A 16,475-nucleotide genomic window follows, 5' to 3' on the forward strand; every position below is an offset into this window, starting at 1 on the left:
AACGATATAATAAATGCCTTACCTTTGAAGATCTTCTTCTGTTGGCACTCCAAAATGTCCCAGAAACATCACAAATGGTCCTTTTGTTCGATAATGTCCTTCTTTATATCCCCAAAATGTCATTTGTTTTGGCGCGTTTGATTCAGAAATACACCGGTTCCAACTCGCCCAACATGACTACAAAGTATCTAATAAGTAACTTGTAAACTTGGTCCAAACATTTCAAACAACGTTACTAATCCAACCTAAGGTATCCTAAAACGTAAATAATTGATCAAATTTAAGACGGGATAAACTGTTTCCAATATAAAAATAACGTGAAACGCGTTCCAGTTCACACGCACCAAACAGTACAATCCATCTGGAGTGACACTTACAAAGAACAGCCATACTTCTTCATTTCTCAAAAGAAAAACATCGAACAATTTCTAAAGACTGTTGACATCTAGTGGAAGCCATAGGAACTGCAACCAGATTCCTATTAAATAGGGCTTTCAATATAAATCTCATGGGAAATATTTTTCTTCCGCCTGGATGGTTTGTCCTCGGGGTCTGCCAAATCAGTTCTGTTATACTCACAGACATTATTTTAACGGTTTTAGAAACTTTAGAGTGTTTTCTATCCAAATCTACCAATTATATGCATATCCTAGCCTCTGGGCCTGAGTAACAGGCAGTTTACTTTGGGCACGCTTTTCATCCGGACGTGAAAATACTGCTCCCTATCCCTATGAAAGTGGCTATTTACAAGATCCCATCTGAAACTTAAAAACACTTAATACATAGAGTTCTGTTTATTAGTACAGATCCCAATTCACGAGAAATATGCATATTCTCCCCAAAAGCAGTCAGGTGTATTATAAACATTAAACTTAATTGTATTATTTTTTTAAATACAGAATGGGCTAACTAAAGGCAGAGTTAATTCCAGTAGACAGTAATGATAGGGTTGGGGTCAATTCCATTTGAATTCCAGACAATTTAGGAAATACACTGAAATTCATATTCCAATTCTCCACAATGCTTTTCAATTAGTACAATTTGGAATTGGATGTTGGTTAACTTCCTGAATTGAAAAGGAATTGACCCCAAACCTGAATAAAACCCAACACAACCAGGGCCCTGTTTCACAAAATCATCTTACGGCAAATTTCATCGTTAGAACATTCATAGGAGCATCGTTAAATCTCTAAGATGTTTCCCAAAAGCATCATTATTAACGTTGTAGTTGGTTGTTGAAACGCTCGTAATCTAACGCCTGCCTCAGATGAGCTAAGTGCCCTCCCACGTCACTTTATATACAGAAGATCTATGCTAAACATAGAATCAGATGGTTGATCCGTTTCTCTGACTGCCGATAACTTCAGAACAACGGTAACTAAAAATACAAAGTTGCCAATGGCTTTTCAATTGCTAGAAACAAGCGACATATAAAATTGCAATAAATTCATTAGGCTCTAATCTATGAATTTCACATTACTGTTAATACAGATATGAATCTGTTAGTCACAGATACCTTAACAAAGTGTAGGGGCATGGATCAGATAACCACTCAGTACCTGGTGTGACCACCATTTGCCTCATACAATGCCATTTGATTGTGGCCTGTGGAATGTTGTCCCACTCCTTTCAATGACTGTGTGAAGTTACTGGATATTGGCGGGAATTGGAACACAATGTCGTACACGTGATCCAGAGCATCCCAAAATTGGTCAATGGGTGACATGTCTGGTGAGTATGCAGGCCAAGGAAGAACTGGGACATTTTCAGCTTCCAGGAATTGTGTACAGATCATTGCGACATGGAGCTGTGCATTATCATGCTGAAACATAAGGTGATGGCGGCGGATGAACGGCACAACAATGGGCCTCAGGATCTTGTCACGGTATCTCTGTGCATTAAAATGGCCATCGATAAAATGCAATTGTGTTCGTTGTCTGTAGATTATGCCTGTCCATACCATAACCTCTCCATGGGGCATTCTGTTCACAACATTGACATCAGCAAACCGGGCGAGCGGTTTGCTGATGTTTGCTGTCTGCCATCTGCTCAGTACGCTTGAAACCGGGATTCATTTGTGAAGAGCACCCTTCTCCAGCGTGCCAGTGGCCATCGAAGGGGATGCTGAACTGCAGTCAGGCCAAGACCCTGGTGAGGACAACAAGCACCCAAAAAGTCCTGGATGGGGTTACACGTGGTTTACTGTTGTGAGGCCAGTTGGACGTACTGCAAAATTCTCTAAAACGACGTTGGAGGTAGCTTATGGTAGAGAAATTAACAATACATTTTCTGTCAACAGCTCTGGTGGACATTCCTGCAGTCACCATGCCAATTGCACACTCCCTCTAAACTTAAGACATCTGTGGCATTGTGTTGTGTGACAAAACTGCCCATTTTAGTGTCCTTTTATTGTCCCCAGTACAAGGTGCACCTGTGTAATGATCATGCTGTTTAATCAGCGTCTTGATATGCCACATCTGTAAGGTGGATGGATTATCTCGGCAAAGGAGATATGCTCACCAACAGGGATGTAAACAAATTTGTACACAGAACCTGAGAGAAATCAGATTTTTGTGCATACTGTATGGAACATTTCTGGGATCTTTTATTTTAGCTCATGAAACATATAACCAACACTTTACATGGTGCATTTATATTATATTTTTTTATATATTATATTTTTGTTCAGTATATTTCATATGTAAACTTATGTACGTAATTCATTTGTATTGAGTAGCCTAAGCATTAGCCTCATCAATGTTTGCAGCCGTAGGTGGTAATATCTCTCTTGGAGCTGATTCGTCGTCAGTATTGTGAAATAATTCCAATGTCAAGGTAATATTTGAATGGAGGAAGCTGATCCGAGAGCAGTGCTATCTTCTTTTGATCCTATGTGTATCGACACATGCTCCAACCATGGACTTAGCAACCATTCTCTCAGCGAAGTGTTTAGCCGTTGTAAGAAAGATGCATCATTAAAACACTTGTATGCCTAAATTCCATCACTATTAGGAAACTGGGCCCAGGCCTGTTCAGTATTAGGCAAGAAACTCCTGTTTTTAGGCAGAGGAATAAGACAAAGCTGGTCCTTCACTGTCAACCAATAACACATCACTGTCTGTTACTGTAGCGGCAGGGTAGCATGGCAGATGCATTGAGGAACAAATTACACCTTTCACTTTATTTTAGAGACAAGACCGTTTTTTACTTTGAGGGCTTCAAGCCAATTCACTCATTGTACATTGTCAGGTACAAACATTCAACTTAAAATAACAAATAGCAACCTTAAACTGGCAATAAGTCAATGGAGTGGTGTTTTAATTAATGATGGGACTAGGACGTTGTATCTCAATATTCTGAAGGGGCTTCGTCTACTCATCTCCTTTCCTTCATCTGCACTGATATGAAAAGGCAGCATGTGTGAAAGCGATATGGTGGATGGATGCTTTTTTTTCACCAGTCTAGTTCTGTCATGTCTGTGCGGATGAAGGGAAGGAGGAAAGGATTCAAAGAAGAGGAAGCCACGGTAGACTACTGGGAAGCACCCTACAACTGCATGACACTACATTAAAGGCTGAGCTGAAAACTCAAAATCCAACAGGGAGAAACTGTAGAGCCAACGGCTTGATTCATATTTAGAGTGAATTATCAGACAAAACCTGCTGAAAACAACAAAAAACAAGTTGGTTATTGTGTGCTTTACATCATTTCTGTGCTCCATGAGGTATGTTTAGAACATGATTTTAGTATTGAATCTTTTTTCATGGTTTCATGTTCAAAACATAAAAACAAAAGAAAACCTAACACTAAAATAGTTAATAAATATGTCCTTATGAATATTAAACATTGTTATATGAGATGGCACATAGCATTCATTAACATTCATGGACATGTGTTTGTTAGTAACATACATGTCAGACAGAAAAGCTTGTGAATGTCAATGCATGCTAATGTCAGGTGACATAAAAATAACCAATTAGCTGCAGTTGCCATCTTCAAATGTTGTTAAATAACATTAGGAATAGCTAGCTAAATTATCAGAGAAACTCTTTCAAGGTTGCAATTGTTACACTTTACTTGACCCCTCCATCAAACCTCTCCAAATCCATCAGTTGCCATAAGCAAACATGACTGTTTGACAGGGTCATGTAGGCCTCTAAAGGAAGGTTCAAGTAAACAATTGCAATTATAGTTTCAACTGATATTGATGATAAGAATATGTACAACTCAAATCAGGGTCTAAAACTACCCCAAATAACACGATATCAATCGTATATTACATTGTTTCAATTCCAAACGCAAAACTGTGATATGAGAAAATATGTTCAAATAGAGCAGCATCAAGGTGAATAATATGTTTGTTTGGATAAGATGACCATCAAATTGTTTTACTTATTGTCAAGGATATCGAACATGTATAAAACATTATTGAGTTCTGTTGCATCAGTATGGAACAATTCTCTTTGATGTCTTGTAAACTTGTGAGCTGACCTCTGCATTAAATGTATACATCCTTCCTATTGAAGAGGAATACATTTCCTTTCAGTTAGGTAACATGCAAAAGAAATTAGAAATAATTGTGTTCGATAAAATATCAAATCATTGGTCAGAGCTTGTCACCTGATCCAGTAAAGACAAAATGGCCACCATGTTGCTCTGGGAACAGCTGTGAAGATGCAGGTTAGTAGGCAGAATGAGTGAGTGAGTGTGTGTGTGAGTAGTTTGCACTTTGAACAACACATGATTCATTTAAGCAAGAGAAAATAGATTACCTCCTTGACCAGAACCTCATCAAAATCAGATCCACACTGTACAAGTATAGTACATATATTTTTTTTTTTAAAGAAACAAATCTATAACAGTCAATGAAAACAAGAGTTGCTCGGTGGGTGACTGTCAAGAGTCCACTTTGTTCAGTCTGAAGTACATGGTGTAAAAAATGCATATAGGTAGAAAACAAAACAATTTAAACAGTGCAAATCATAATTTTTCACACACTCTTTACAAGAATGGAATCAGGTAGAGAGAGGAAGAAGGGCTGTTTTTAAAGAGTAAAATATAGGGATCTCAGATGGGTAAGAAGAAAGGAGAGCTGAGGATGAGAGGACAGCCCCTTCTCCTAGTCTCTATCTATTCCATGTTCACAGATTCGAGAAGATTAGATATGTATACATTTGATTTGTATAAGCATTGTGACGCTGAGTCCATATTCTGACATATTTCTCACACCTATCCAATCCTGTCAGATCTGTTAACACCCAAAGGTGTACGAGATAAAGGAAGGGGCTAGAAATGGAACCAGGGTGATAAGAGAAGGGAAGAGAAGAGGAGGCAAGAAGGAGGGGTACGGTTGGTCTTAGGGTAGAGGAAGGGGAGAGGGGTCGTCCAGTGAGTTGAGCCCTCATGTTGTTGTCTTCCTGGTTCTGGAATGCTGGATCAGCCACTGTAGTGTGATGTCTGCCAGAGGATAGAAAGTCAATTTGTTTCAAATACTCCAAAGAAACAAAAAGTCCTTATCAGGTAATTAGGTAGTTTTGAATCAACCATTTGTTTTCTCACCAATGTTGTCTTTTTCCTTGCAGGAGATAGAGTAACAGCAGATCTCTCTGTCCTGGATGGCTGACAGGTTCCTAGGTTAGGCAGAGAGGATAGTGTTGGAGAGAAGAAAACTTCGCACACATAGTAAGCTTCATTTACAAAAGGAAACGTCACAGCTCCCATACTCACATCCTCTCAATCAGCTCCTTCTCATCCAAGGCACCTGGAACATCTCTTTTGTTCCCTAAAACCAGTACCTGAGAGAGTCCAAGGGAAACCACATGAGTGTTGTCTTTGCCAATGCACCTGCCTTTAGGCTTTTCTCCTGCAAACCCATTCCATTTCAACTTTACATTCCACAGGCTTTATAACACACTAACTAGAGCTGATCATTACTGTTGAAAGCCAATATCTGCTAGAGTGGAGAAATAAAAGGCATTTTGTGAGAATTGTTGTGAGTGGGGGAGTAGCTAGCTAGCCAGACAAACTGTTATTCATCTTCTCCCTCTCATTTAAAAATGGTTGACAGCCATACTCCACTGCTTTAAATAAACATGTCTTCACACTGGTCAGCTGTAGCATCTGTAGTTAGGGTGACAGTGTGTTAATGCTACTCCTGCCACCCATTCCCTGTCTTTTAGGCCCCTATCATCATCTCAATGAGAGCAATGATGTGTTAAGAGATGTAAGGAGGAAACCTTCTCTCCCCTAACGTTACTCTGAGGATCATCCTGTATGGATCTCACTGCACTGCCCAGGCCTGCTAATGGTCTCCCCCCCAGTCAATACACGTCTGGACCCAGACAGACACACACTCCCCTCCCTCTGTCCGTCAGTCCCTCCCTCTCTCCATCCATCTCTCCTGCAATGCTACAGCACTAGCCTTGGAGATGCTAGTAAAACTAGAAGCATCTGCAATGCTCAAGCACCGCCCACTGTTTCGCTCTCCCTCCATTCCTCTCTCCCCTGTCTCTCTTAAACCTATCTTTCTCTCCCTCCTTACTCCCCCTCGACTTATATCTCACTTACCATCAAACTTTCCCTCCCTTCTCTTTCTGTCTGTCTGTCTCTTCCTCCCTCTCCATCTATCCCTCCCTTTGGTTCGATAAATCAGGCCCAAATCACTCAGACACACATTCATTATTCATGTCTGGGCTACAGAGAGAGGGGGGTGTTGTTAGGTACGTGACAGATGCCACTATGAGTCTGCTCAGGGTGAGCTTCTGATGCCCAATACCTTCATAATACCTTCACTCATATCGACCTCTTCCATACTCACTGGGATCCCCTGTAGCTGGGGTTTGTCTAGGAGGTTGTGTAGTTCGTTCTTCGAGGCCTCAATCTTCTCTGGGTCTGCAGCATCTACCATGTAACTGAGAGAGAGAGCGAGAGGGGCACATGGTGAACAATATGTTTGGAACATCGAATCGCAACAAAATTACAGTATCGGATCACAATACATATAGAATCGTGAGAATTGCAATACATATCTTATCGGCACCTAAGTATCGTGATAATATTGTGTCTTGAGGTCCCTGGCAATTCCCAGCCCTAGTGTGTGTACTTACACAATGACACTGACACCTCGGCAGTATCTTTCCCACATGCTCCGGAATCGAGGCTGACCCCCAATATCCCACAGCTGGAGAACAACAGAACACACACAAACACCACTTCAGTCTCAAAAAGGTAGTCGTACAAACACAAACTATCAGTAATACTATCAGCATTAGTACCAAGGGTAAGTGCAGCTCATTATCAAGTCTGATGCTCTGACCTTAATGGTGACGTTGCCCTTGGTGATCTTCCTCATGTTGAAGCCCACTGTAGGAATCATGTCCTCACTGAACTGTCCTGACTAGAGGGAGGGAGGGAAGGAAGGGGGGGGTAGATAGACTGTTCAGCAGAGTAACAAACACATTAATCATAACAATGAGTCACTAATTATGTGGAAGTCTGACACATGACCACAAGTCACCTGATCCCGACAACCAGCAGCACCTTCACGACACTCACCAGACTACAGCATAAGATACATGCAGAGAGGTGTGTAAAGACACATAAATAGGGTTCCTGTACTGTACACACTCAGGCCTTAATATATGTACATGTGTGGATATGTGTGGATATGTACATTGTGTGTCACTCTGAAAGCAAGGTGGTAGCACATTTCATGAAGCAGGATCAATGAGTTATCTAGCTACCTTTGATATATACACTGTAATAGTCCTAACTTTCTAGACTATAATAAAGAGAAGCTAACATTGTCAAATGAGGTAGTAATACCAATAACATATTCAAGAGGTTTTTCTTTAAACAGAAGAGAGTTGTTTCAGAGTAAGCTGACAAAAACTCACTGAAATAGCCTACAGGTTCCACGCTTAAACAATGTGTCAAATTCCTGGTTGATGTCTCATGCTAGGTGTCACTGTGTCTGCCTAGATCACAGTGTTGTTGGGGCATTCAAAGGTTGACTTTTGGTGCAGGGTGAAGTTGTCCCTAGACACTGGTCTTGGGTCAGTTTAGCATTTTCCCCAATCCCTACTAATGGTTAAGGTTAGAATTGGGGGAGCAGAAGCTGAACCTAGATCTGTACCTAGGGGAAACTTCTCCCTGGAGCTGACATTTCTGACTAGTCATTAATCTGCAGAGCGCTGACACTAGAGGTCAGTCTAGACAGCAGTACTAACAGTAACCTTTTAGGAAAACAATGTATTTAGTTTATCTGATGAGGAAAATATGGAAATGTTCAAATATATGCAGTGGTAATGTCCGTTTAATCTCCAATTATAAATTAGTTTACAATATAAACCTTCCTGTAAGACTCCATTTGAGGCACTTGTAGGTTAACTCAAGAAGAAAGCCTTCGTCTTGTACTGTCAAAATCCTGCTACTCTACTGTCTGTGATGAACAATCTTTTCAAGTTGAGAGCATCACGTGCAGCCATTCCCTCTGCTTCCTATTAAATTAACAACTCAAAAACGCCTCCGTTGCTGTTGTCCTTGGGCTAAAATTACAAAACAGGTTATTCCACACCATCACCTGATGCACTTCATTTTCTAAGTCAGTTCTCTTGAGGCAAGGTTAAAGTAGTATACTAAGCACAAGTAGAACACTGCTACCCTATACAGCACAAGGTCATATCTCTACTTGACATAAATGACACTTTCTCAATATAGGGCCTGCTCCTAGCTCAATTTCCTTCCTCCCGAGCCGATGTGTTGCCCTGATCACGTTGTCCTGATCGTATATATTTATATATTTCTTAATTCCATTATTTTACTTTTAGATGTGTGTATTGTTGTGAACTGTTAGATACTACTGCACTGTTGGAGCTAGGAACACAAGCATTTCACTACATCCGCAATAACATCTGCTAAATATGTCTATGTGACCAATACAATTGGATTTGATTTGGAGGTGTTTCAGACAAGGCTAAAGCACTGGTGGAGCAATGTAACCAGAAACTATATTTCAGCCAGACATACCGACACTTTAATACCAAAGAACTGTAAAGCCAAGAGGGGGTTCATAAGGTAAATCCATTTCAATTCAATCACTTTTGGACAGCATCCCATTATATTTAAATGTTACCTCATGGAAGGAGAGGTCAGAAAGTTACTTTTGGAACCTGAATGCCAAAACATTCAGGAGAATGGCTCAAAGTTGGCCCCATTGGCAATACCCCACCATACCATGAGACATCCATGTCTTCATTACTGGAAAAGATACATTGAGTTTGATATCATTTAAAAGCTTACAAACAGAGTTGTGAAACTACTTTAGAATGTATTCATTTTTTTGTAAAAAAAATATATATAATAATTCCATTTGACCTTTAACGTCAATTTGCATATGTTGTAGTTTAGACCGTACTTCATCTGAGGTTTGTGTTGTGCCCACCGTTGGTTGAGACACAACCTGCTCTTTAATACAGGGTTGGTGTCACTTCATTCATAGAAATAGAATTCATAGAATGGACCTATCCCCTCAGACCACTGCAATTTAGCTGGTACACCATTGAAATGTAAATGTACATTTTAATTTCTAATTACTACCACAGAAGATGGTGGCCAATCCACCCAACGTCGAATGTCAACTTAAATGATCATCTCTATTCTATTATCTATATTTATATGATTTCAATAGGTTTCCTATGGAGGACTGACAATATAATTTAAAACAGATATTCCCATTCATGTCAACATTCTCTTATGTGTGGACCTCCAATCATCTTTGTGGTACGATTTTAAAATGTTTACATTTCTATTTGATTCCCATTTTAGTACATTTATCAGCCATGACACGTCACCCGCCCTGTATTTAATAGCATGTTGTGTCTTAACTGATCAAATCAAATTTTATTTGTCACATACACATGGTTAGCAGATGTTAATGCGAGTGTAGCGAAATGCTTGTGCTTCTAGTTCCGACAATGCAGTAATAACCAACAAGTAATCTAGCTAACAATTCCAAAACTACTACCTTATAGACACAAGTGTAAAGGGATAAAGAATATGTACATAAAGATATATGAGTGAGTGATGGTACAGAGCGGCATAGGCAAGATACTGTAGATGGTATTGAGTGCAGTATATACATATGAGATGAGTATGTAAACAAAGTGGCATAGTTAAAGTGGCTAGTGATACATGTGGCTAGGGACAACACAAAAACCGAGTATAAACAGAGTATAAGCTACAAAGTCACTTTCTGAGCACTTCTACAATGAGCAAATATGGAAGGTTTTGTTCAAATCAAAAGGGGTGCCGTCAAAAAGTGATTGAATTTAAATTGATTTAGTCCATACACTTGTGTGCATCTGAAGTGTGTGTAGCCTGTTTGTGTATTTCAAATAATAAATACCCTGATGATCAATTGGGATCAACGGACGCAATGTGATAACAATTAGATCTGTTGTGTATTTCCTAATGCTAAAATATTGTGCTAAAAGTTCACATGGAATCAATTAAAACTGTGGTTTTGACCTAAATCCCTATTTTGATGTAAACTTCCATAACAGTCCAAATTGAATGGAACGATTTTTTTTTAAATACAGAAATTACTTAGTTTTTTTTACCATTTCTTCAAAAAGGGCAAACATTCCTGGATATACAGTGGGGCAAAAAAGTATTTAGTCAGCCACCAATTGTGCAAGTTCTCCCACTTAAAAAGATGAGAGGCCTGTAATTGTAATCATAGGTACACTTCAACTATGACAGACAAAATGAGAAAAAAAATCCAGAAAATCACATTGTAGGATTTTTAATGAATTTATTTGCAAATGATGGTGGAAAATAAGTATTTGGACGGTCTGTGAAACCAGACGAATATGGCCCCCAGACAGTAAGTTTGAAAGCCATGAACTAAACAGTGGGCCTGGGGGTGGTGATGGGGCTGGGTAATGGGACGAGGCTGGGTAATGGGATGAGGCTGGGGATGGGCTGGACCTGGGGCTGTGGATGGAGCAGGGGCTGGGTAATGGATGAGGATGGGGATTGGGCTCAAGTGATGCTGGAACAAGTGCAGGGTCTGGGGTTGGGCTGGGAGCAAGGGCAGAGTCTGAGGCATGGTCTGGGAATGTGGCTGGGTGATTGGGCTCAGCTGGAGCAGGTAGATGCAAGAATGGCACCGGAGGAGATGGCTGCCGGTTTACGGGCTCCTAAGGCAATTGTGCTAATGTGTGTGTTTTAGCGTGTTATTTGTAACTTATTTTGTACATAATGTTTCTGCCACCGTCTCTTATGACCAAAAAGAGCTTCTGGATATCAGGACAGCGACTACTCACCTCGTAGTGGACAAAGATTTTTTCTTTAACGAGTCAGATGAGAAGGATTTACTTGAGACACCTGACAAGGCCCAAATCCCTCTCATTCGAAAGAGATATCGGGGACGTAGGTCAGGGTGCCTTGTAAGGATCCAACAGCGAGTGGTAATCTGCCTCTACCATCAGTCCTATGAGCCAACGTACAATCATTGGATAACAAAATAGATGAGCTAAGATCACGTATATCCTACCAACGGGACATTAAGAACTGTAATATCTTATGTTTCACCGAGTCGTGGATAAACGACAACATGCATAACATACAGCTGGCAGGGTTTACGCTGCATCGGAAAGATAGAACAGCAGCCTCCGGTAAGACAAGGGGTGGCGGTCTGTGTAAATTGTAAACAACAGCTGGTGCATAAAATCTTATATTAAGGAAGTATCAAGGATTTTCTCACCTGAGGTAGAGTATCTCATGATAAGCTGTAGACCACACTCTTTACCAAGAATTTTCATCTATATTTTTCATAGCTGTCTATTTACAACCACAAACCAATGCTGGCACTAAGAGCGCACTCAATGAGCTGTATTCCGCCATAAGCAAACAGGAAAACGTCCATCCAGAGGCGCCGCTCCTAGTGGCCAGGGACTTTAATGCAGGGAAACTGAAATCAGTTTTACCTCATTTCTACCAGCATGTTAAATGTGCAACCTGAGGAGAACAAAAACAACTCTAGAACACCTTTACTCCGCACACAGAGACACGTACAAAGCTTTCCCTCGCCCTCCATTTGGCAAATCTGACCATAATTCTATCCTCCTGATTCCTGCTGACAAGCAAAAACTAAAAAAGTAGGAAGCACCAGTGACTCGGTAAATAAAGAAGTGGTCAGATGACGCAGATGCTAAGCTACAGGATTGTTTTGCTAGCACAGACTGGAACATGTTCCGGGATTCTTCCGAAGGCATTAGGGATTACACCACATCAATCACTGGCTTCATCAATAAGTGCATTGATGACGTTGTCCTCATACTGACCGCACGTACATACCCCAACCAGAAGCCATGGATTACAGGCAACATCCACACTGAGCTAAAGGGTAAAGCTGCTGCTTTCAAGGAGCGGGACTCTAACCCGGACACTTATAAGAAATCCCACTATTTTTATGTATTTAACCTTTATTTAAGGTTATGCCCTCCGATGAACCATCAAACAGGAAAAGTGTCAACAAAGGACTAAGATTGAATCGTACTACACCGGCTCCGACGCTCGTTGGATGTGGCAGGGCTTGCAAACTTTTATAGACCACAAAGGGAAGCACAGTCGCGAGCTACCCAGTGACACGAGCCCACCAGACGAGCTAAAATACTTCTATGCTCGCTTCGAGGCAGGCGACACTGAAGCATGCATGAGAGCATCAGCTGTTCCAGATGGCTGTGTGATCACCCTCTCCATAGCTGATGTGAGTAAGACCTTTAAACAGGACAACATTCATAAGGCCGCAGGGCCAAATGAATTACAGCATGTGCTGACCAACTGGCAAGTGTCTTCACTGACATTTTCAACCTGTCCCTGTCTGAGTCTGTAATAACAACATGTTTCAAGCAGACCACCATAGTCCCTGTGGCCAAGAACACTAAGGCAACCTGCCTAAATGACTACCGACCCGTAGCACTAACGTCTGTAGCCATGAAGTGCATAAACTGTAGCCATGTCTCACAACAACACCATTATGCCAGAAACCCTAGACTCACTCCAATTTGCATTCTGCCCCAACAGATCCACAGATGATGCAATCTCTATTGCACTCCACACTGCCCTTTCCCACCTGGACAAAAGGAACACCTATGTGAGAATGCTATTCATTGACTAAAGCTCAGCGTTCAACACCATAGTTCCCTCAAAGCTCATCACTAAGCTAAGGATCCTGGGACTAAACAGCTCCCTGTGTAACTGGATCATCCAATTCCTGACGGGCCACCCCCAGGTGGTAAGGGTAGGTAGGCCTGATCACCGACAATGATAAGACAGCCTAGGAGGTCAGAAACCTGGCCGTGTGGTGCCAGGATAACAACCTCGACCTCAATGTGATAAAGACAAAGGAGATGATTGTGGACAACAGGAAAAGGAGGACCGAGCACACCCTCATTCTCATCGACATGGCTGTTGTGGAGCAGGCTGAGAGCTTCAAGTTCCTTGGTGTGCACATCACCAAACTACCATGGTCCAAACACACCAAGACAGTTGTGAAGAGGGCATGAAAAAGCCTATTCTCCCTCAGGAGACTGATAAGATTTGACATGGGTCCTCAGGTCCTGAAAAGGTTCTACAGCTGCACTAACGAGAGCACCTGACTGGTTGAATCAGTGCCTGGCATGGCAACTGCTCAGCCTCCGACCGCAAGGCACTACAGAGGGCAGGGCATACGGTCTAGTACATCACTGGAGCCAAACTTCCTGCCATCCAGGACCTCTATACCAGGCGGTGTCAGAGGAAGGCTCCAAAGATTGTCAAAAGACTCCAGACACCCTAGTCATAGACTGTTCTATCTGCTACCGTACGGCAAACGATACCGGAGCACCAAGTCTAGGTCCAAAGCCAAGCCATAAGACTCCTGAACAGCTGATCAAATGGCTACCCAGACTATTTGCATTGCCCCCACCCCCTCTTTTACACCGCTGCTACTCTCTGTTTATTATCTATGCATAGTCATTTTAACTCTACCTACATGTACATATTACCTCGACTAACCGGTGCCCCTGCACATTGACTCTGTACCGGTACCCCCTATATATAGCCTCGCTACTGTTATTTATTTTTTGACTTATATATTTTTTACTTAACACTTATTTTTCTTAAAACTGCATTGTTGTTTAAGGGCTTGTAAGTAAGCATTTCACTGTAAGGCCTACACCGGTTGTATTCGGTGCATGTGACAAATGTCCAGGTTGAATTTATGTGCTCTGACTGTAAAGGTGTGAATTTATACACAGATGACCTTCTTCTGCACAGCCTGGTTTTATGCGTGTTCTTAGAGGGAATACTCATCAGCACCGGTAGAAGGGTGAACACACACACACACAAGTCTACAGTATTAACACAAATTCTAACAATAAAGATAGGGTAATCATTTCCTCTTCATTCAACATACCATTCATAAACCTGTAGAATTGACAAACCATTATACATTGCAGATGATATCACTACAATCCCACAAATCCTCATCAGGCCAACAGGAGTCAAATGAGGACCCACACTGAATGGAGCAGGTGGAAGGGCTGTTGTTGTCATAAAGTAGTAACAAATGAGGGCTCTGGGTGATACAATGAATACAGTCAAAGAGGAAGCATGTATTTGAGGCTAATGTATGTAGCAGCCCAACTGTCATCTAGCCTACGGCTGGTGTCAGAGATCAAATATTGTGCGGCCAAGTGTAGCCTGCAGTGTGGAACACTAGGTTGTGTAACTCTGGTGTACAATGAAATAACAGTGCCCCATTTCAAGGTTGTAATGCTTGTATTTCACGACAGCATAAACTAGGACGTCACTTGTGATGTCGTCATCACTACTAGCGAACACATCATAAGATGAAATAGCCAGCCAGTCTCCATCCCTCAATAAATCAAATAGGCCAATTAATATACCCTACCATCCGTCCAATTCGCAATTAAATACGGCCATTATTCACTCCACACACATATAGCATATTTGTTTCTGATTACAAATAATACTGCGACACTGTAGCAATTAAAGGGTGGAGTGGCGTTTCAATCACGGGACCGCTACTTTGTACCACGGTCTATTCCCGTCGTAAATCGGTGCACACTAATGACTGTAGTTATATGAAGGCGCATACAGACACAGAGCGAGTAAACAGCGAAATTACCGCTATCACGTTCACGAAGGTTGTCTTTCCCGAATACTGCAGACCGACCAGTGTCAATTCCATCTCTTCCTTCCAAAATAGCTGTTTGAACCAGTCCAACAGCTTGTTAAAGAGGGCTATCATCTTGAGAGAGCGGCTAGGAGCTGGTAGCAAAATATCAGCTGACTGGCTGTCTTCACCGCCGCGGCGCTCAAAGGTCTTTAATTTTCGGTCTTTAAAAATCGCAATATAAACGGCGGTGTATTGACTTTACGCCTTTAATGAATGACAATCGCTTTGAAGCCTCGTATTTTCCTGAGGTCGGTATTGCTTCGCTTCACTTCTTTCCTTCCTCATTGGGTGGGGTTTTAGATCCACTCACAGCTGATCCGCGAAACAATGCGCTGAGGGGCGCTTTGGTGAAAGGAGGTTCAACGGGTCCAGCTTAGTTGCGATCCACTCACGAAATTGCGCCCTCTGCCGATTGATAAAATAGCTGCATATTACAAAAAAATATTACATTTTGTGACAAAGCAGATTCATCAACACATTTCTCATATACATGTAAAAAAAATATATATATATATATATACTGCCAATACAAAAATAACAAGTGTATTAATATAGACTATATAATTCATATTTTACCAATTGTTTTTAAAAAAAACATCAATCTATTGATCATCCCTAAAACCAACACCTCATTTGGCCGCCTTTCGTTCCAGTACTCTGCTGCCTGTGACTGGAACGAATTGCAAAAATCGCTGAAGTTGGAGACTTTTATCTCCCTCACCAACTTCAAACATCAGCTTTCTGAGCAGCTAACCGATCGCTGCAGCTGTACATAGTCTATTGGTAAATAGCCCACCCATTTTCACCTACCTCATCCCCATACTGTTTTTATTTATTTACTTTTCTGCTCTTTTGCACACCAATATCTCTACCTGTACATGACCATCTGATCATTTATCACTCCAGTGTTAATCTGCAAAATTGTAATTATTCGCCTACCTCCTCATGCCTTTTGCACACATTGTATATAGACTCCCCCCTTTGTTTTCTACTGTGTTATTGACTTGTTAACTGTTTACTCCATGTGTAACTCTGTGTTGTCTGCTCACACTGCTATGCTTTATCTTGGCCAGGTCGCAGTTGCAAATGAAAACTTGTTCTCAACTAGCCTACCTGGTTAAATAAAGGTGAAATAAAAAAAAATAAAAAAAATCTTGAGTTTTACTACACGAATCTGCTGTTGACAGTCTCAAGGTGAATCTGTCCAACAGGGAAGTCAAGTGACATC

At 41.3% G+C, this 16,475-nt stretch overlaps 1 protein-coding gene across 1 annotated transcript; it reads right to left on the reverse strand.

Moving 5' to 3' along the window:
- Positions 1-3,166: 3,166 nt before the first annotated feature.
- Positions 3,167-15,623, reverse strand: LOC112254859 (ADP-ribosylation factor-like protein 8A). The gene is made up of 7 exons (XM_024427778.2): positions 15,197-15,623; positions 7,316-7,396; positions 7,107-7,180; positions 6,818-6,911; positions 5,728-5,795; positions 5,560-5,630; positions 3,167-5,457 (listed from the first exon to the last, which is right to left on the reverse strand). The coding sequence occupies exons 1-7, from the start codon at positions 15,317-15,319 to the stop codon at positions 5,402-5,404; spliced, it is 567 nt and encodes a 188-aa protein (XP_024283546.1). The 5' UTR covers positions 15,320-15,623; the 3' UTR covers positions 3,167-5,401.
- Positions 15,624-16,475: the final 852 nt, after the last annotated feature.

The sequence above is a fragment of the Oncorhynchus tshawytscha genome, linkage group LG07 (assembly GCF_018296145.1).
Source record: "Oncorhynchus tshawytscha isolate Ot180627B linkage group LG07, Otsh_v2.0, whole genome shotgun sequence".
NCBI classification, from domain to species: domain Eukaryota; kingdom Metazoa; phylum Chordata; class Actinopteri; order Salmoniformes; family Salmonidae; genus Oncorhynchus; species Oncorhynchus tshawytscha.